Below are 22207 nucleotides of genomic sequence, written 5' to 3'. Positions count from 1 at the left end.
ATCTTATCATTAGCTTCTCTTGCATTACCGGGCATGAGCGGTTTTTTTGCGGAATTGGTAGTATTTTTTGGAATAATTACCGCCAAAAAATTTTTTTTAATGCCAAAAATACTAATTACTTTTTGTAACGGCAGTTGGAACAATATTGACTCCTATTTATTTATTATCTATGTTACGCCAGATGTTCTATGGATACAAGCTGTTTAATGCCACAAATTCTTATTTTTTTTATTCTGGACCACAAGAATTATTTGTTTCGATTGCTATCCTTCTGCCTGTAATTAGTGCTGGTATTTATCTGGATTTCGTTTTCTCATTATCAGTTGACAATAGCTAATTTTTTTTTTTAGAATCGCCATGCATTTTGAATAGTATGTGCTATTGTTTCCAACGATAAAAATAAGCTTTCATCGTCTCAATTTATTCCTCAATGTATCATCTTCCATTATAAGTAGTGTGTAATGTCCACATATGATCGTTGTATTGTCGGTGACCTATTCTTTTTTTTTTTCTTCCTTCATTTTTCTCTTTTACCTTAGTAAATACACCATGGTCCTCCTTATTATAGTTATTTCATATTCAAACCTTTTAGTTTTGATTATTATTTTTTAGTCATTTTTTTTTTGTTGAGATTTAGTTTGTTTTTTCAATCCAACCCCTAGTGTTTAATTTGTATACATAAGGTATTTTGATTCGGTCATTCTACTTTTAATTTCTTTTTTTTTTTTTTATTGTTCTTTTATCAAAGTTTTTATGGCTTTTAATTTTATTTTTCAAATTAAGTTTATGATTTTTGTTTTTTTCAATGACAATAATGATTTCAAGTTGGTCCCTTTTCTTATTATTTTACTTCGCCATTTTGTCAAAGTTTTTATAATTTTTAATTTTATCATTCAAATCAAGTTCATGTTTTTTTATTTTAATAATAATAATAATAGCGGCAACAATGATAGTAGTCATTGTAATAGTTGTCGTGGTGGTGAAAAATAATATTATTGATAACAACAACAATTAAATTAGTAATAACAATAATGGGGATGATAATAATGATTATTAATGACAGTAGTGATAAAAACAACAACAACAACAACAATAATGATAGTGGTCATGGTGATGATAATAATAATGATGGTATTACTTAATAATAATAATAATAATAATAATAATAATAGTGATGGTGATTTTAATCCTTATTTTTGGGATTGCTATTTTTTAAAATCCTTTTGTATGATTTTTTTTTCCTAAGTTCATCCTTTAATATTTAATATTTTGGGATTTGAACTTCATGGTTTTTATAAATTGGGTGATTCAAGTTTAAACACTCAGGTCATGGGTTTAAAAAGTTAACAAGTGTTTTAAGAGACTTTATAATTCTTTTTTTTATTTTTAATCAGGTTATTCCAGCCACATAATTTGTACCATAGGTTTAACAAAATATTCTATGTTGGCTCAGAGATAATTAGTGTTTTGACATATTTTTATAAATGATTTTTTATATATGTATTTTTTTACCTATTTTTAGTACTTGGATGTTATTTTTTGTTCAAAAAAGTAGTTTAACCCTATGGTGAAGTGCAGACACGAAGGTTAGTATAATAACTAGACACATGACCCGCGCGATGCTGCGGGTCATTTTTTTTTTGTATAAAAATATTAAAAAAAACAAAAATTTAAAAAATCCTGGGTTTTTTTGCAAGGCCATACCCAAGAATCTTGGGTTTGGCTGCAACGCCTGACCTAAAAGTAATATTTATAATATTAATAATAAAATTAAACTTGCATGATCCACATTTAAGTGAACCTGACTGCAACACTAGACTCAAGAATATTGGATGTGGGTCTGGCTATAAAGTTGTGTCATAAAAGTGTGATAATTAAATAGACTAATTAAAAAAAACAAAGAAAAAAACTAATGAAGAAAAAGAAAAAAAATGAATTAATTGGGTTAACCCTTTAAACCAGGTTATCCCGTAAAACCTGGGATTCGCGTCATGAAAGTTTGATAACTAAATAGAAAAAAATGACGGGTTTACCCAGAATTAACTGGGTTAACCCATCAAACCAAGTTAAACCGTCAAGCCTAGGATACGTGTCATGAAAGTCTGATAATTAAATAGAAAGAAAATTAACTTTAACAAACTAAACTAAATGAAAAAAAGAACTCGTCAAATCAGGTCAACTCATCAAACCCGAGATTCGTATCATGAAAATCTGATAACTAAATAAAAAAAATTTAACATTAACAAACTAAATCAAACAAAAAAAATTAAAAAAAAAGCTAATATTGTAGTAATCCATAGTGTTTTTTTTTTTTAAAAAAAAAAAAAAGCTACAAAGCTAAGTTTTCAACCAGATCAATATAAAAAAAAACGACAAAAGACTATTTTTTTAAAGTCAATTTTGGGTAAAATAAATGAAAAAAAAACATGTAAAAAAAAGGAAACAAAAGCGAGGGAAAAAAACACGTGGGGAAAGATACATTTTAAAGAAATAAACAAAAAAACTAAATTTTCAACCAACTCAATAGTAAAAAAATAAAATCATCAAAAATAATTCTGAAAAAAAATATGTAAAAATTGACAATTTTGGAAAAAAATTAAAACAAATAAAAAAACAAAAAAAAAACATGTGGGGAAAGCTAAAGTTAGATTATCATTCAGCTCAATATTGAAAAAATAAATTCGATAAATATAATGTTTTAAAAAAATATGTGGGGAAAAACTGTAGCAAAACAAAAACTATGTAGGGAAAAAACTGTAGCATTCCATATTATTTTTTTTTAAAAAAAAAACTACAAAGCTAAATTCTCAACCAACTTAATATAAAAAAAAAATCTACAAAGACCATTTTGAAAAAAAAAGAATAAATAAATTATAAAAAGAAAAAAATACAATATATGAGAATATTATAGCAATCAACAATGTTTTTTTTTTTAAAACCACATAGTTAAATTTTCAACCAGCTTAATATTTAAAAAAAATTATTAAAGATAATTTTGAAAAAAAAATTAAAAAAAAACAAAGACAAAGAAGTCAATTTTGGGTAAAAAAAAAACATGTAACAAAAAAAAACGAGAGCAAATAAAACAAAATTGCTATAATGAAAAAAACTGCTAAAAAAAAGTAAAAAAAAAAAAAAAAACAAAGTTGCTAAGTGAATTTCCTACACGTAATTCTTTAATTATATTCTCTTAGGAAACCTAATTTAGTCCATAAAGTATTGTCATGTTATCGATTAAGTCTCAATTTATTTTTATTTTTTTTATCAATTTTTCCTTACATGTAGTAGTGTACATAAATGATCAAACAATATCACCCCTTGAGAAGGTTATCTTGCCCCCTTTTCCAATTAGCCATTTTTAAGCTCAAACTCTCCATTTAAATGTATACATATAAAAAATGTCTAACATTAGGCTTTGCTTTATAGTTTCAATACTTTTCACTTATACAAATATTTCTTAAGGATTATTCTTTTCTTATCTTTTGTTGGATTTTTTTGAGAATATAGGTTTTTAAATTTACTTTAAATACAGAGTAAAGAATAAAAGTCTTAGAAATGCAGACGATATATTTTTTTCGACTACATTTAAACACCTTTTAATTTCTTGCGTACCTAGAAATCATTTTTTATTATATTGAGAATTAGCTGAAAAATAAACAAAATTATTTTATTGAACTTGAAAACATAAATGCTTTGAGTGTATATTTAAAACCAAGTAAATCCATATATATTATTAAAGCATTCAAGCGAATCAAACTATTTTCAAAACAAAATGAATTATTTTGATTTTTTTTCTCAAATATTTTGTTTATCAAAAAAATATTATTTTTACTTTTTAGCTCAATAAAAAATCAAGTGATTAGTTAGGAAAAAATCATGTCAACACCCATTGTATTTTGTTTTACCATTATTTTATTTTATCAAAATAATATTATTTTTACTTATTGCACAATTAAAAAATTCGATTGATCCCAGTAACTTAGATCATTCAACCTAACCCATGACCCGAGACATGACGAGATCGACTCAGGAGCCAGGTTTTAAAAGCATTATAAAAAAATAAACACTAAATATGATATAAAAAATCAATGAAATTGAATAATAAGGGATGAAATTGCCAAAAAAAAATCAATCAAGAAGATAACTCAAAATAAAAGGAACTACAATAATAAGAATGAGAATCAAATTTAACAAAAAAAATAAATCAAATGATTAGGGAAGAAATTGAAAAATAAATCTAATTAGAAAAAAAAAGATAAAAAGATAAATAGAAATCAAAAGAATGAGGACCAAATATGATAAAAAAAAACATAAAAAATCAAATGCTAAGGGATGTAATTGAAAAAAAACTAAATCAAATTCAATACAATTAACAAATTGAGGATTACTTTGCAATTTTACAAAACCAACACACATTTTGAGGTGAAAGAGAGAGAAGAGAAGAAAAATTATCATCGGAGCTCGACTGTGTCCTTATGGCTAACATAAGCTAGCCTACCGTGTAAATGATAGCGCACTGCACGCATCAACTATTTTTTCTTTTATTTTTTTTAAAAGACCATAACACCCTTGACCAAGCGATAATTACAAAAAACTGAGGTAAATAAAAAACAAAAAAAAATACCGCTTAGGCAAAAAAAAGTTTACCTCAAGGGTTATGAGGTAATTAGATTGTACAGAAATGTAAAATTTCAAAAAAAACCTCTCAAACATTAATTGTGTTTTTCTTTTTTAAAGGACATATGAGTAATTATACTATGCAATAAAGATATGAAAATACAAGATTATCCCTTGATTAATTTACTATAGATTTTAGTATAATCAACATTAAAACACTAATTCTTTTATTTTAAATAACAAAACATATGAAAGGAGAGATTTAGGCAGCCCAAAATCAAAAGTTCGAGGGTCGATTCGATCAAATTTATTCTACGGAGTTAATTTGATCAAGTGTGGATAATAGAGGGATTTCCAGTGATTGTTAGCTGCTAAAAAGCTAGTAATGAAGGGATGTGTTCTTTTCCGAGAAAGGGGGTATCACTTACCAGCACACTTAAATCAACGGTCTGGGAGATCTCCAGAAACAGAAGGGAGAGATGAGTCAGCACAATAGCAACAAGAACCAAAACTCACTGAGTCAACCCACTCAGCCACCCTCTTCTCTATCTCTTTCTCTCACCAAACCAAACCCGAGTCAACCCAACCCTTTCTTCCTCACTACCTCTTTCTTCCTCATTTACCTTTCTCTCTGCTCGTTTATTCGTTCACCATTACCATATCTTCTATTTCCTGTACCCTTTTCCGTCTTTTCACCACTTCCAAATCGGACGGCCCGCTTTCCTCCACGTCACCATCGTCTTCTTCACCTCGTCCTCTACTGTCATCTTCTCTCCCTGTCTCTCTTCCTTATTTACAAATTACATGCGCCTCTCGCCTTTTTTTTAGGGCTTCTCCATAAGAATCACACTCCATCTCTCGCGCGAACAAGGTAAGGTGTCTTTTTTTACTCGTCTATTAATAATTATAAATCAATATCAATCTTTCTGAGATTTATTTATTTTTTCTTTTGGATTTAGGGTTAGGTTTTGAAATTGGAGCGAGTTACTTATCGTATATTGCTTGCGTGGATGGCGATTGAGAAGAACAATTTCAAGGTATCTAATAAGTTAGATGCGGAGCTTTCTCCTGACAGTAGGGATACTGCCATGTCCAGTGACGAGGACGAGGATGAAGATGACCTTCGTCACCAGCAGCGGATTGGGTCTGATGAGGATGAAGAGGATGACGTTGATGTTGAAGAGGGTGAAGACGACGAAGAATTCAACGACGCTGATTCTGGGGCAGGATCTGATGATTTTGACTTGCTAGAATTAGGGGAAACCAGGGCTGAGTTTTGCCAATTCGGGAATTTAACTTGCAGTGTTCCCCTTGAATTGTATGACCTTCCTGGATTGCATGACATATTGTCTGTTGATGTGTGGAATGATGTTTTAACCGAAGATGATAAATTTAGCCTCACTAAGTATTTACCTGACGTTGATCAGGACACCTTTATGCGAACCCTCAAAGAGCTTCTTGAGGGTGGGAATTTCCATTTTGGTAGTCCCATCAACAAATTGTTTCAGATGCTCAAGGGGGGGCTGTGTGAACCGAGGGTTGCCCTTTACAGAGATGGTTTGTATTTCTTTCAGCAAAGGCAGCATTACCATCTTTTGAGGAAGCATCAGAATAGTATGGTTAGTCATTTGTGCCAGATAAGAGATGCTTGGCATGATTGTAAAGGGTATAGCATTGGTGAGAAGCTTAGAGTTTTGAATATCATGAAGAGTCATAAGAGTTTGATGCATGAGAATGCGGAGGGAGAATTGGAGAGTGGCTCATCGGACCAAGGGGAACCAGGTGATAGGTTTTGGGACAGAAGGGTTAAAGATAAGAAGAGTGCATCCAAATTTGATCGTACTTTAGCATATCGCGTTGGTTCTGGTTTGGAATTTTCTTCACCAGTCAGTTTGGAAGTGGCAAAGTATGGAAAGCATAATCCCAGGGGCATACTGAAGTCAGCTGGGTCAAAAGTTCCTTCAACTAGAGATGTGCCGGGTCGATTTCCTTCTGTTTATCATGGTTTGGGGATGACTTCAAGTCCACATGTATCAGCATTGACACTTTCTAGGCAGAATAAGCTTGCTGGGTATGACTCAGGAGACGCACCCAGCCTAAGGGATCAAATGACAACTGAAAAGGATGATGCTGAATATGCAATGTACAGAATGGGCGTCCAACGAGATCGAAATACGGCACTTGGTGGTGATATGGTGAAGTCCAGGGTTCCAAAAGCAGGAAAGAAGCATGATTTCTTGAGAACTAACAGATTAGCTGCTGACAGTTTCATGAATTTGCCACTCTCTTCAAACAATGACTTGCATGCCTATGGTAGGGACAATAATGCAGGTCAGCTGTCCGAAGCTAAAGTGTTCGCATCAAATATTCTCAATAATCGGACCAAGTCCGAGTCTTCCAAAAAGACCAAGTATGCTGAAAATTCTCCGCAATTCACAGTTCCTGATCAGATGAAATATTTGAAAGGCCAAACTCTGCAGCTACCACTGAAAGGTAATCGGGTTGACTTATCAGATCATGCTGAACCAATTTGCCATAGCAAGAATCAAGGACAGGTTTTCTCTATGGATTCTACATTTAAATCTAATGATTGGAATATGAGAAGTAAGAAATGTAGGACGGGGAGAGAGTCCCCGGATCTTAATTTCAAAGCTCATCGAGCATTGTCGCCCCAGGTGAATGATAGAATTGCGCCGCCTCAGGTGACAGCAAAACAATCACGGGAGAAGATCAGAGGGAGTGTTATTCAGAATAGAAGACCAGAAAAGAGAGCATTGAAAGCTAACAGAATTTATATAAAAGGTGAAGATACAGAATCAGACTCATCCGAACAATTTGATGATGAGGATGATGATGGTAGCAATCCTTTGATGAAAAGCAAGTCAGCTTACCCCATCAGTATCATAGAAGGTTCTCGGTCATCCTTTTTGAAGTCTAGCTTAGGTGGTAAAAAGGCCTCCTTTATTAAGAAAGATGTGCAGGAGAATGAACTGGCTTTCGATGGAATCGCACACTTTTCCAAAAAGGTGAGTGGCTTTACTGAGCCTGTGCAAATTCCAAGATACTTATCAAAAGCTAAACAAAAGGGTAAGATGCATGAGACACATAGCTCCAGTGCTAGAGTTTTGGAAGACAGCTCTCTCGCTGGCCTGGGTAAACTAAAGGATGATAATGACAGAAACAGAATTCACAGATCTGGCAAGATTGGTCAGTTACGGGTGGAATCTGGTGAAAGGTTACGCAGGTCCTCATCGAAAGCCTACCCTTCTGACCGAAAGCAGAAAGGGGAAGTCAGCCATGATTTCATTGTTGACGAAGAGGATGATTTACTTGAAACACAGTCAGATGAAAATGCACTGGTTAGGTTGCGAAAGAAAGGACGGAACATGGAAACATATGCTCATGGTCAAAGTGACCAACCCGAGGCTTTGTTGCTTGGGTGCAACTCAGGGATGAAGAAACGGAAAGCAAAGTACAATGTGATGGACATGGCTGGCAGAGACGAAGATGGTAATAGGCATTCTAACAGTGTTGAGCAGCAAATTGACGACTCCATTTCATTGAAGAAAAAAGGGAAAAGGAAATTGGAAGCCGACGATGTTATTCCAGACTGGGAAACTCCTGAGGCACCTGTTACAAAAACAGGAGTGGTGGAAGTGGAGCTGGAAGCGAAACCTCAGAAAAAGCCATATACACCGATTACACCAACAGTTCATATTGGCTTCTCATTTTCCATTATACATCTCCTTTCAGCAGTTCGTTTGGCAATGATCACTCCTCTTTCAGAAGATTCCTTAGAGGTTGGCAAACCCACAGCAGAGCTGAACAGAGCACATGAAGGTGACAACAATGGGGTTCTTTCTAATGAGAATACAGATGTTAATAAATCAGACCCTGCCGCGCCAGTGAAAATGCCTTCTCTTACTGTACAGGAGATTGTTAACCATGTGAGATCAAACCCTATGGATCCCTGCATTCTCGAGACGCAGGAGCCACTCCAGGATTTGATCAGAGGAGTTCTCAAGATATTTTCATCAAAAACAGCACCTCTAGGAATAAAGGGCTGGAAAGCACTTGTTTTTTATGACAAATCTACAAAAAGTTGGTCCTGGATTGGTCCAGTTTCTCACACTTTGACAGATCATGACACTATTGTTGAAGTGACGTCTCCTGAATATTGGGGCCTTCCTCACAAAAGTTGTGTCAAGTTGGTTGACTCTTTTGCTAATTGGCTGAAAAGCGGGCAAGAGACTCTTCAACAAATTGGAAGTCTTCCTGCACCGCCTCTGTCATTGATGCAATGTAACCTGGATGAGAAAGAGAGGTTCAGGGACTTGAGAGCTCAGAAAAGTCTCAATACTATCAGCCCGAGTTCTGAAGAAGTGAGAGCTTATTTTCGTAGGGAAGAAGTCCTGAGGTATTCGATTCCTGATAGGGCCTTCTCATACACTGCTGCTGATGGTAAAAAATCTATTGTTGCTCCCTTGAGGAGGTGTGGTGGTAAGCCAACTTCAAAAGCTCGAGACCATTTCATGCTGAAGCGTGATCGACCACCTCATGTTACGATTCTTTGTCTTGTGAGAGATGCAGCTGCTAGATTGCCAGGAAGTATTGGCACTAGAGCAGATGTTTGTACTTTGATACGAGACTCTCAGTATACTGTTGAAGACGTATCTGATGCACAAGTGAATCAAGTTGTCAGTGGAGCCTTGGATCGTTTGCATTATGAGCGTGATCCTTGTGTGCAATTTGATGGAGAAAGGAAATTGTGGGTTTACCTGCACAGAGATCGAGAAGAAGAAGATTTTGAAGATGACGGTACATCATCTACTAAGAAATGGAAGAGACAGAAAAAAGACCCTGCTGATCTATCCGATCAAGGAACAGTTACCGTTGCTTTTCATGGGGCAGGGGATCAATCTGGATTTGATTTGGGCTCTGACCTCAACGCTGAGCCACCAGCTGCTGATGATGATAAAAGAACAGATCTTGTTTGTAGTGATGTGAGACAGAGTGCGGAAGATACTGTTGACACCACTCATGGGCTCGAGCAAGGCAGCACATATCAGGGTGAATCAATGGTTTGGGAGACCCTGAGCTTAAATCCATTGCAAGAGAACAAATTGATATGTCAAGAAGATTCCACAAATGAAGATTTTGATGATGAAACATTTGAGAGAGAAAGGGCAGATGGAATCTTAAGTACAAGCTTATTATGAATAATTTTTCAGGTAGATTTAAATACCATCACACCTTTCCCTAGATGCCATCGCACCTGCTATTCTTTAGTTCCTGGAATATGATCATTCTCAATTGAACGGGCTATTTAAATTTATTTTGGGAACCAAAATTTTTTGTGTATCTGCTTTCAAAATTGTAGTAAACATTTTCACTCTTAAATGTATAAAATTGAACACATGCATGGCAGGTCTTAAGATCATTGAGTTACTGGCTCCCATGCTTGTCAGATTATCATAAACTGATGTGCTGCTATGCATCCAATCACAATGACTGTTGGGATGCAGAACGTTGCTTGCTGTCAAGGTTTCATAAACATCTTGAAGTGCTACTTTAATGTACATGGTGGTAGCTCGTTTAAGTTGGGTTATGTTAGTAGTTTGACTGGAGGTTTATGGAAAGAGGGACCTCCATAGGTAGTTCATTCAAGTAGGCATATATGGAACGTTTCCTGGCAAGATAAATTGGAGAGGGGATTTAGGAGATCAGCGCAGCTAGGGGTTGTGTCAGAATAAGTTAGAATTGTAAGTACAGTGCTAGGGCCATGCTTACTAGGGACTGACAGTTGGTGCTAGCTTTTGCTTCATGGGGCTTTTTCTGGAAAATGTCTTGGTGATATTCCTTGTAAATAGAGTTTGCTGTTTAGTGTATGTTTATCTGTTCACAATGCTTTGTCATGAGTTTTTATGTTCAGAAGAAGTGTCAGTGGGTACCTTGCATTCTGAGGATCTGCTTTTTTTTTTTTGTTGTTGTTTTGATTCATTTAAGTTGCAAGATGATTTACCTGTACTGACCATCTGATTTAAAGAGCGATCTAACAATGCAGAATTGTCTTGTGTTGCAGGTGTTGCTGCAGAAGTCTATCTATGCTAGAAGTAATGTGCCAGTCATCCTCGCCAAGCTGTCATACATAAAATGCTATTGTATGTACATTGATGATTTTAGTGCAAAATGTAGAATAGCAAGTGACCAGACCTTGTTTGAGGTCCAGAATATGTCCATTAGCTGGTTCTGTAATCCCAAAATAACGTTTCCTTTTTGCTTTCTAATTCGTTATGCAGATCATTTTGAAATGTAGGCCATCCATCCTACTTCCCTTGAAATGAACAAGGATTGCTCCGTCGACATCCGCTACGCTCTCTGGCTCCTACCACTCGCTGATCATTCTGCTCTCAACAATGTCCCAAAGTAGCAGTTGAATTCAAATCCTGACACAGGTTAGAGAGGAGAAACTTCTATCAAAACCACTCGCTCCTTCTGTATCATATCAAATTTTCCAAACGAATGCATTATCAAGCCAAGTAAGAATGAATTCTGTGACACACACACTCTCTCACGCCTTTGCTTCTTCTCCTCTTTTATTATTCTATTAATTTGACCGCCTTGTCATTGCAGGCTCCCCAATCAAGCAAGAACCTCTATTTTACCAATAGATTCCACTAGATTAATAGTCTTACCCTTTTTTTTGTAGCCCACAATTCCCACTTGTAGCAAATGACAAACACTTGCAACTGAGATCCTTTTCTTTTTCTGTCTCTTTTTTTTCCTTTCAGAATTGAATCTCCTTTTATAAAATGACCCTTTTGTATCAAATAATACATTAACCTTCCTTAACAACAGTAGAGATGAGTTAATTAAAGGGAAGAATATCAAATTAGCCCCTGACATGCTATCCAATTTTCAATTGAAATAGTCTAGGATATCACTAACTTAAATTTTTAAATTTGAATAATTCTTTAACATGATGTTGAGAGTTTCATAGTATGATAGAAGATGGTTTTTAAAGTATTTTTTGTTTTAAGTATATTAAAATGATATTGTTTTATTTTTTAAAAATAATTTTTATGATTTGAAAAATAAAATAAAAATAAAAATAATATTTTTTAAAAGTATTTTTGAAATTTAAAAATAAACGTGCTAACAGAGCTGAGAAGAAGGCCTTATACCAAAATAAGTTAAAATAGCCCACAAAGGACTAAGTACTAGTTGACAAGTTTACTAAGAGAGCACAAGCACTACAGTGTGGTCGAGAGAGACCAAGCCAGTAAATCGGAGAGAGAAGGTGCCGCCGTGTGCTCACGTGGTTAATTAATAAATCTTGATGGTGGCAAGAATAGTAATTTACAAGGATTTAATTGTATATTGTTGTCAGTCACTTTTACAACTCTGAATTTCTTTCAATAAGAAATAAGACGTGAACAATTAATTACAGCTGAAGGAACACGGCTTGGAACAGTTACATATACTGTTGTCAAATTGAATGCTTGCTTAATTGCAAGAAATTTAATATTTTTTTTTATTCGAGAAACTCCAGAAAATGCATTTTATGGTTCAAGTGAGAGGGAGTAAAACTTTGCTATTCTAAGCTCTTGCAAGAAATATATATCCTACCTTAAACTCGAGACGTGTTGTGACAAGAAATTAAATATACTAGATTTCAAATTCATCTCGTTTAATTGCTTCGGATAATCTCTCTCCATGGATCCATTATGTCTTCTTCCTTCTTGGAGATTACACACTTGGGACCCGAGATTATTAAGGATGATGATGATATTGAAGAACAACAAATTAATATTTTCATACAAGGGAAACTTCCTTTAAACTTACAATCAACAAATAAGATATGCAGAGTTCGTGCTTGATCATATATACTCTTCTGTACACATACCCCCCCTCCTTTACCACTACACTACCTCTCTCTAACCGTCATGTTCTCTGCTCACTTCAGTTAATAGCGGTGAGAGGAACTCTAGGGTCTCTTAAGGATTGGGCAGCCTCGTATGCTGCCACAACATGTTTGATGTCTCCATTTACTTGTTTTGCGGATTTCGCATCCCAGATTGACTTCAACAATTCTTCAAAAGCAGGAGTTCTAAGCTCTTCAATTGATGCAATGGTTGGCAGATTGAATGACCTCTTTCTTGGTGTTGAACAAGATGGTTCGTCCACCTGTTAGTTGAAGGATGCAGCAGCTCAGCGAACACATAAGAGAAGATAACCAGATGATGATGAATGATTTATAAAATGGTCGGTTTCGTTCCCAAAGTGAGTTCGATGGTGTTTCTAAAATGAACATGTATGCCATTGTTTATGGCAGGCCCAATTTTCTATAAATGAACATCAAAGGCTTACCACGTATTCATCCAGAAGACATTTCCCAGCATTCTCTGTAATTTCAACAATCTTGTGGTAGTGGCTACCCTTTAGTTCCCTCAGATCTTCACAGCAAGGTAAAACCATGGAATTGAAATTTCCACAAGCATCATGGTCAAGATTTAATGAATCTGCAGGGGTTACTTTCATCAGTTTACTTTCATCATGGACAAATATCAATACACTTGCAGAACAAAATACTGACGTTCAATGGATGAGAGGAGATTATTATTCGCAATGTCAACATCCTCAACTGCAGCTGATACAGTGGAAGAAAACTGTCCACGAAGGATTTGGTTGGCTTCGGTTCCTCCCCTAAATGAAAAGTGAAAAATAAGTTGCCGTTCTGAAACAAAAAGCTAGAAGAATACTCGTGGGAACCGAAGCCATACCTAACAATGGAATCCACAGAAGCAACATTGCTTTTTTCTAGGATGAGCAAGGATTCTTGAGCATTCCTCCACTGTTGGGCACCCATTTTGGCCTTATTTAAACTGAACAAGTTGAGGAACCAATTCAGAAGAGAGTACAAGAAAACAGAAGCATACCACACGATACCAGGATGAAAAATGGTCAACAAAAAAAAAAAAAACAAGAAAACAGATTGCAAAAGTGGCCTATACCAGTTATGTAGAACCTCCTCCAGGACTTTCCTTCCACTTTCCACTGCAGAAGTGTCCTCAAAATGATGGGACTCTGTTTTTTCCATGTGGACTGTCCATTCAGCTTTAATAGAAGACGTGGTATCCTGCATTGTTGACATTTCTTGCTGCAGTTTGTTAGTTCTACTGTTTGCACTTTCCCGGAGTTCATGCACTGCCATTTGCACCTGAAGAACACACCAGGTGAAGATCAAGCACACAAAAAGCCAGCCAATCAAACTGCCAGCAAACTAACACTGAAAAGTGACTCACTAGTTTTTTCTTCCTCGTGTTTGAACTTTCAAGCAGCTCCGCCACTTTCTCCAACAATTGCCTTTCTTCATTCGCAGCACACCCCTACACAGTTACAAGCAAAACCCATTAATTTTATTCAGAAAATGCCTCATAAATTGATCTATGCATTCTAAATTTGACCACAGAAACCACCTCAAACTTCTTTTCTAGTTCAGACAATTTGTGATCATTGACTATTTGTGCTTCTTCCACAATTTGGGTCAAGTTGGATGCATGCATGTCTAGAGTCTTGACGAAGTTAACTATGACTTTCGAAACTGATCGTGCAGTTTCTACCGCTCTGGAATGTGCCTGTAATCGGTATCAAAATAGAAGCATTCATTTGAAATAAGTAATAAAATCCTAACATCTCTCAATTAATGGCTATTATAAAACCAGATAGCCAAATACCAACCTCATGCTGCTGTTGTGCATATGCACTTAGCTTTTCCTGTTGCATCTGAAGATTGCTTTGAAGATCATTAATTAACACATCAGCTTCTGAAGCAATTCTTTGGAAGAACTGAAACAAATAAACAAACTAAACTCAGACAAGTGAAAAGGAATTAAGGTCACTTAAAAGTAGCATAAGTTTGATACTTACACCCTCAACAGCATGCGAATGCTTGGAAACTTCAGAATTCAGACTACCACAAGTAGACCGAGAGTTTTCCTCAAGCTCCTTAGCCATATCATCCAAAGCTTTGATACCTGATCCATACATCGTTTTCAGCTTTCCGACCCTTCCTCGAAGTTCTTCAGTAGCCTTCATGAATACCAAAAAAATTTTTGTAAGAAATGATAGACAAGTACGAAGACAAGTTCAATTATCATCATGTTGGTAACCAAACCTCAGCCTTTATCGATACAAAGGACTGCATATCTTCCTCCATGCCTTTCAGTTGCTTCTCTTGTTGAGTCATTGAGGCTGCCACAGTCTTATGTAAGATCTCAAGTTGTTGGGTCAACTGGGACTGGAATTTCTGTGTAAGTACCCTGTTTCCGTCTTCAATTTTATCCTTGCGTTCTGAAAACCATTTATTGATAACAATCAATCACCAGTGGTTTCAACATAATACCTAACCTATGTTTAAATTTGGAATCAGTACAAACCAATTTTGGCAAATAAACTGGACACATCTGATGCAGCATTTTCTAGCTCTGATCGAAGCTCAAATGCACGCTCAACTAGCCCTTTCTCTGAAAGAATAACAAAGTTCATGGTCAGAGAACAGGCCAACACATAAGAAGAGGACACATAGATGAATGACTTTCAAATTTCAAACGTTGAACACCAAATAAATCATGTCAAGGACAGTAACATGGAAGCTTTGAACAAAAGAAAAGTTTATTCATCAAATACCAGTCACATAAATTGTAATGGTTAACAGATATACAAGATATTTTGAAGCCCATTATCACATAACTGTCGAGTAATGAAATCAGAACAAAGAATGGAATCATATCTTTCATCAAGGATGCCCAAAATTTCTTTTACACCACTTCTCTCTCCAACAATACAGATTCACTAATTGCATTCAAACAATAAAAAAGAAAAATCAAGTACAAGATGTCTCACCAGATTTGAGGAGATTAGATATAAAAAATTCCTTCTCCTTTATAGTTATGTTTGCTTGTCTGTGTTTTTCTTCCAGATCTACTAATGAATTTTCAGTTTCCTCGAGCTTTTTCTGATTTTTCAAGGAAGAGAATAATATACTCAGATCTTGCTGGTGGAAGCAGAAAAGTGGAATGAAGCTACGTGTTGACCACCTAAAGTAGCTTACCTCAGTTTTATCTAGTTTTTCACTTAAATCTGCTGTCAAATGTAGCTGAGAATTGTGGAGTTCCTGGATCTCCAAAAATTGCTGATTGCAAAAGACAACAAAATAATTAGACTGATTTTTGTGCATGGAAACTGGCAAAGAACCATGCAAAAATATTGGTGAAACATACTTTGTCCTTGGATTCTGAATCAAGTTCCATGCGTTCTATTTTTTCAGCCATTTCCTGGACAGATAAAACACAAGAAATGATCAATATTCAGACTTCAACGTAAATCCAAGTGAAGAAAATATCAGCACTTATATGGTAGGACATGAACCTTCTTTTCAGCCTCGTCTTGAAGATAACGATCTCGTGGTATATAGATTCCATTTTTCTCTCTGGCAGCATATACCTCTGACAATTTTTTTTTGTAAGAAATCAACACATTAAACAAGTTGTCAAATCTAACTGTATGAAAAAGTTTATGTTTATAAGAAATTGGAGGATGCAAAGAACTACAGCATTCCCAATTCAACTGCATATGAATGTTTATATTTTCAAGAAAGTTTGAATACACAGTGAAGGAGAGGAGCACCTTGCTTCAGTCGGTCAATTTCAGAATATAGATCCTTGATCATTGCGGATTTCATCATCTTTTGATTTATCTGAAATGGTAGCCATAACAAATTATTAGAGCAGTTCCAAAAGTGGACAATTGCATGAATAAGAGAACACGGATTGGTCCAATAACCAAGTGATCTAGAGGCCCAAACTACAATTGTATTGGTCAAATGAAACAACTGACCTCTGGTTTGTTCTTTATATTTTTAGCACGGTGTGCATAATCTAGAGTGCTGAGTGTTTCTTCCAGACTCTGAATAGAGGGTGATATCGTGGCGATTATACATGTCTTTGTTTTCCCACCCAGCGAATCCCTCAATAGCCTGGTTAGTTTGCTATCCCTGGAATTGCAACCAAACACATTTCCAACCAATGTCACTTTTAAGGTCTGCAATCACAAAAAGGATGTGAAAGTGGATATCATACATGTTTTTTATTAGCATTACCTATATGGAATATGACCAGAACGCTCAACAAGAGTATTGATCACACGACCAAGTGTAAGCAAGCTTTTATTAATCTCCCCTGCTTCCCTTGCTCTCCCCTGCAAAAGTCATTTTCTTTAGGATGAAAAGAGTTCGAGTAGTGAAAATAACTAATATTTCGATTAAGCTATTGTGTCGAGAAATTCAAAAACATAATCCTGCAGAAATTACAAGAGTAAGATACTGGTGCCTAAAACCCACTGAATGCAAGGCTCTGTTCCCAGCTGCATCAGCCTGTGCTGTAGTGTAGATAATTTTCTAGTGTTGGTTGCAACATACCTCTCGGGCACCAGAGCGGGAAATATTCTCAGAACCAGCAAGATCAACAAGATTCAGCTTTCCACATTTGATCATCTCTTCCCCCTCTGGAGTACATTCTTTAATGTGAATGGTGATGGAAAATATTGAGTGAGAGCGACTGCTTTGCTTGTTAAGAAGAGTCTCAGCTGTGCGCCTTTTAGCAGAGCCCTTATCCAAGATTTTGTAAATTTCATTAGCAGTACATACTATCTCTTCTTCCAAGCCTCTTATAAGAACACCTCCTTTTCCATCTTCCATAAGAGCTACGGGTTTCTTAGATTTGTCATCAACAAATTTTGGAGTTTCTTCTTGGGCCAAAAGATCCGTTATTTCCTCATTGTACAGCTCTAAAAAGGTAACTTTCATGTTATACTCGGCATTTTGAGCTTCTAATATTTCAAAAATTTGTTTAACTGCTCTTGGTATAACACCGGCATCACTTGGAAACTCTCCATTCTACAAGAGAGAGTAAAGTACAAATACAATTAAAAACAGTTTCAGCCAAAAAGCAAAGAAATATATAAAAGTAATAGGAAAAATCAAACCTTTTTCCTGGCTCCTCCTTCCATTGTGTATGTCTTCCCTGTTCCTGTCTGTCCATATGCAAAGATGGTGCAGTTATAACCTTCAAGAACTTCATACACAATTGGAGACACTGCCAAATCATACAAGTCCTTCTGTTTGGATGCTGGGCCAAAAACCTAACCCCCCCCGAAAAAACAAAGAAATCATCAAAAGTCATAAACTTTCACATCCAATTCACTATTAAGCAAAAACAAAAGCAAAAAAGTGGACAAGACAAAAACCTTGTCAAAAAGAAAAGTTCTATCAATCTGCTTGTTAGCAATATTCTGAAGAGCTGACACTTCCCTTCTACCCTCATTACATGAAATCACCACCGGAGTGTGAACCCTCAACTCATCCTCATTTAGTGGCCTACAAAAACATCATCCCTCAGCTGAAAATTAATCTGAAAAAGAACCCACTTTATAAAAAAAGAGAGACTGACCTGCAACGCACAATGACCTGCACATTGACACCCTTTTCTTTATCATGTTTACTGCTGGAATTGGAATTAAAGTCCCCAGATCGCAGATCTCTTGCTGACTTATCAGTTGATCGCGGAGTATGTGATGGCGATGGCGATGGCGAAACCATACCTCCTCCTCTTCTTCTCTGCTGCGATGAAGAAGAAGAATCCATATCTCCTCTATTCAATTACAAAACCTTTTCCGCTGATTCACCACAACAATTCACGAAGTCAGCCCGCCCACCTGACCAACTCTCTCTCTTTGTCTCTATATTACTATTTATAAAGCCAAAAAAAGAAAAGACAGAGAATAAATTCAGAATCTGAGTCCGACTATTATTACTCTATCAATCTATCAATATATAATAATCTTCATGTCCAATTATACCAACAATAACAAAAAAGTGAAGAAGAAGAAGGGATCCCATGAATGTACATTCCTCTCCTGAAAGAATAAAAAACCCAGGTAACGAAAACATCCATGGAGATCCAACACAAATTACCTAAGTAAATAAAAAAAACAAATCAGATACTGTGACTCAAATGCCGGCCCGCCTGCCTTCCTTTCGATGAAGAAATCCAATGATATTGTGTTTTACTGTTACTATTATTATTTGAAGAATTGTATTATTTTATAATAATTATTTGTTTGTTTAGTTTATGATGAGAGGTTAAAAATGGGAGAAAGGAATAGAAAGAGGGAGAAAAGGATGGGAAGAAGAAGAGTAGATTGGATTTGAAGGACAAGCTTGCAGACAGAGAGAGAGAGCGAGAGCTAATAATAGAAATCGAAAAGACGCGACGCCGTTACAGGTGAGGAGGACGGACGGCACCCACTCACGCCCGTTTCTTGATTTTCTGACCGTTAGAAATCTCCTTCCTTTTCAAAATTTTTGAATACAATGTCGTCTACCCCTACGACCACTCCGTATTCATTTCTCCTTAGCTACTAACTTTTGAGCTTAGATACTGTCATGTTGTATTTGTTAAAAAAATATTTTTTTATTTTAAAATTATATATACTGATATAAAAATAAAATTTAAAAAATAAACAAATACTACTTTAAACTACAAGTGTAATTTATTATTAGTATAAGCGATTTTATTTTCGTTGATGAGTTGTAACCAGGGCCCCAATAGGAGCCTCCCTCAGCTCTGATGCATACAGTAGGCGCGATTACAGGATCTTCTGCTTTCCAGATAAATTACTACTTTAAATTCTAAACAGACCCGACGGGTTGATTACAATTGTATTAACACGGGTTGATGTATTATTTTAATATATATATTTTTTTTATTTTTTAAAATTTATTTTAATATCAATATATTAAAATGATATGAAAATATAAAAAAAATAATTTTAAACAGCAAAAAAATTTAAATTTTAACCAATTTCTGTTTGAATCGGACTTCATAGTATGAAACCTAGTGTTGATTTAATATGACCTGAAAACTTGAGTTGATTTTTAATCTGACTAATCTCGACTAGCTTGAGAAAAAACTCATTCAAAACTAATAAATTTTATTTTTTAAAATATAATAAATTTTTACTTTTTATAAAATAGAAAAAAAGAATTAAAATGTTGAGGAATTATGTATATGTATCAATTTAACATGCCTAAGTAACTCTTTAGAGATTGAATAATTGATGGAAAGTTTTAAGAAACTTTTAATAATTAGGTTAAATCATATTTTTTATATTATTCTCTAACATGTTTCTTCAAGTAAGAGTTATTTGGACTTGAAATTTATATATATTTACATTACCTTTTACTTAATTTTTATCAGATAATGGAGATGGTAAGATTCGAACTCATAATCGCTTGGTTATCAAAACTCTAATACCATGTCAAAAAATCATCTCAACCAAATAGTTTAAGCCATTAAATGATGTCTCAAGATATAATTTATATTATTCTCTAATATTTTCTTTGTTTCAATCTTTTTTTTATTATTATTATTATTAACTGATGTGTCATATATCCAAGTTATCTGTTCATTTTAGAAAGTCATGTCTATAAATTTTATTTGTGACTTTTATATTTGTAAAATAATATTTCATGACATGTTAAAATAATTTTATGTTACAACATATTCAAAAGTAAAAAAAAAAAAAATACTTATCCTCCGATTCTTTTTTCCAAATATCTTTCAAAAATAAGTTTTTAGGATTTTACAAAACACATTTTTCATGAACTTTAAAGAAAAAGACCCACAATCTAAAAATTAAATAACAAACCATCTTGTTTGTCAAATAAACTAGAAGCGTGTAATATTTGATAATTTTTCAAATATTAATTTTTTTCCTTCAAAAAGTCTTCGATATTAATACTAATAATAAATGATGATGATGATATTAATTTAAAAGTCGAGGACCTAATTGCAATATCTAGTTGATAATAAAACAATTAACTCCCTTAAAATGAAACCTCCCCGCGTATTCTACTTCTCATTTAATTTCATTTCCTCTATTTGGAAAGTTGTCACCTAAAATTTTAAGCCAAAGTCTTGTTCTACTTGTTAAGCTTACTTCTTTAATTCTAGCTTCTTCTTCACAATAATCATGATGAAAACACTAGCTTAGCTTTTTTCTGTATTAAAATATTTGTTTCTGCGACTCAATCTTGTTCTTAAAAAATCTTGAGTTATTTTTATTTATTTTAAATTAATATTTTTATGTATTTTTAGATTACTAAAACATACTGATTTCAGAAATAAATAAATGTTATTAAAATATATTTTTAAACAAAATAAAACAGGCATGGCTGGAGCGTTGAATCTGATAACACGCGCGCACATATACAGCACATCAGCACTGTCATAAGAGTGACAATGAACAAGAACCTTCATCATGAGCAATTATCTAACCAAACAAGCAGCATTATTAAAAGAACTAATTAAAGAATCCAAATTTTCAAAAATAAAAAGTTGAGAAATCATGCTTTTACTGTATCTGATTTTTTAGAAAGTCGGGTTGTTACCAAATGGTTGTTAACATAGTGTTTATGATTATGATGTAAAGATTTTTAAAATTAATTTTTATTTTAAAATATATTAAAATAATATTTTTTATTTTTAATAGCAATACATACATAAAAAATAAAAAAAAATAGTAACTCAAAACTTCTTCAAAAATATGATTTGAAAAGGTGCTGTCCAATGGCGCTCCCAAACTGTGCTTAAGTGAAGATCACTGAGGTTGGAAGTTTTGAATTTTTTTATATTTAAATTAATATTTTTATTATTATTTTGATGTGTTAAATTGTTAATATAAAAAATAATTTTATAAAAATTAAAAAAATATTATTTTAATATATTTCTAAATAAAAAATATTTTAAAAAACAATCATAACCACACTCTAAATCCATGATCACAATCTCAGAAATCATCATCTCCTATCATGATGGATGGTAGGGTAAGAAGCGTGGGGATAAAAGATGCATTTAGCAGTCAATAAAGCACCTGTGGAATCTCTAGTTAATAGACCAATAACACTGCCAGATATCGAAGATGCTCCATTGACGTTTATCTTGCTTGTACCTTACCGGCCGGGGGAGCCTGCCACATAGAGTGGCCGGCCGGGGTTATGCTGGACGGAGACCGCAGGAGTTAACGTGCTATATATTAATTGCTACCAATATATAATCTCCTGGTGCTGGGCTTGAGCTTTTGCCAGTACCGACCAGTTCTTGTTCTTGAAAACCAGATCGTAGAACGCTATCAAAAGCTTAATTTACTCGTATCAAGTCTAAAGAACATGTCTACGCTTATTTTCAACTTATTTCGAATAACTACAGTTTGGTTCTCGCAACTTTTGAAAGAAAGCAGCTTGATCGACCCGCATGAATCTTGGATATGATATTATTTGTGAAACACCGAGAACCAAAATGTATTGCACTGATTTAGTAAGACTTAAGCCTGGAACTTATCAACGAGGGAAACTCAAATCTTTTTTTGTGATGTTTTTACATGGCTTCATCAAATTGTGTGAGTAAAATTGCGCAGCATATGATCATAACCTCAAAAAGAAACACTACACTATTGTATAGTCAATTAACAC

The 22207-nt window shown here is 34.4% G+C and overlaps 2 protein-coding genes across 4 annotated transcripts; one reads left to right on the top strand and one right to left on the bottom strand.

The window, feature by feature from the left end:
- The first annotated feature begins 5031 nt into the window (after positions 1-5031).
- On the top strand, positions 5032-11391 carry LOC118053763 (uncharacterized). Of its 3 annotated transcripts, none has more exons than XR_004688431.2 (5): positions 5032-5488; positions 5577-9848; positions 10700-10778; positions 10917-11072; positions 11251-11391. XR_004688431.2 is itself a non-coding variant. In XM_035065118.2 (3 exons), exon 2 carries the CDS (start codon positions 5628-5630, stop codon positions 9834-9836), a length of 4209 nt encoding a protein of 1402 aa, XP_034921009.1. In that variant the 5' UTR covers positions 5032-5488; positions 5577-5627; the 3' UTR covers positions 9837-9848; positions 10700-10904. The 3 variants fall into 3 exon arrangements, 1 of the variants encoding a protein (XP_034921009.1); XR_004688430.2 differs by having other exon boundaries at positions 10917-11156; XM_035065118.2 differs by lacking the exons at positions 10917-11072; positions 11251-11391 and having other exon boundaries at positions 10700-10904.
- A 996-nt stretch (positions 11392-12387) lies between these two features.
- Positions 12388-18963, bottom strand: LOC118053764 (kinesin-like protein KIN-5D). The gene is made up of 23 exons (XM_035065119.2): positions 18650-18963; positions 18126-18422; positions 17923-18052; positions 17662-17817; positions 17096-17572; positions 16778-16875; positions 16516-16672; positions 16306-16375; positions 16048-16124; positions 15900-15953; positions 15731-15811; positions 15523-15634; positions 15057-15143; positions 14795-14970; positions 14548-14709; positions 14359-14466; positions 14097-14255; positions 13923-14006; positions 13632-13837; positions 13401-13502; positions 13214-13323; positions 12988-13139; positions 12388-12804 (listed from the first exon to the last, which is right to left on the bottom strand). The coding sequence occupies exons 2-23, from the start codon at positions 18317-18319 to the stop codon at positions 12580-12582; spliced, it is 3177 nt and encodes a 1058-aa protein (XP_034921010.1). The 5' UTR covers positions 18320-18422; positions 18650-18963; the 3' UTR covers positions 12388-12579.
- Positions 18964-22207: the final 3244 nt, after the last annotated feature.

This window comes from Populus alba, chromosome 9 (genome assembly GCF_005239225.2).
Source record: "Populus alba chromosome 9, ASM523922v2, whole genome shotgun sequence".
Classification (NCBI taxonomy): domain Eukaryota; kingdom Viridiplantae; phylum Streptophyta; class Magnoliopsida; order Malpighiales; family Salicaceae; genus Populus; species Populus alba.
Note: the sequence above shows the minus strand (reverse complement) of the source record. Positions and strands in the feature narration are given on the sequence as shown.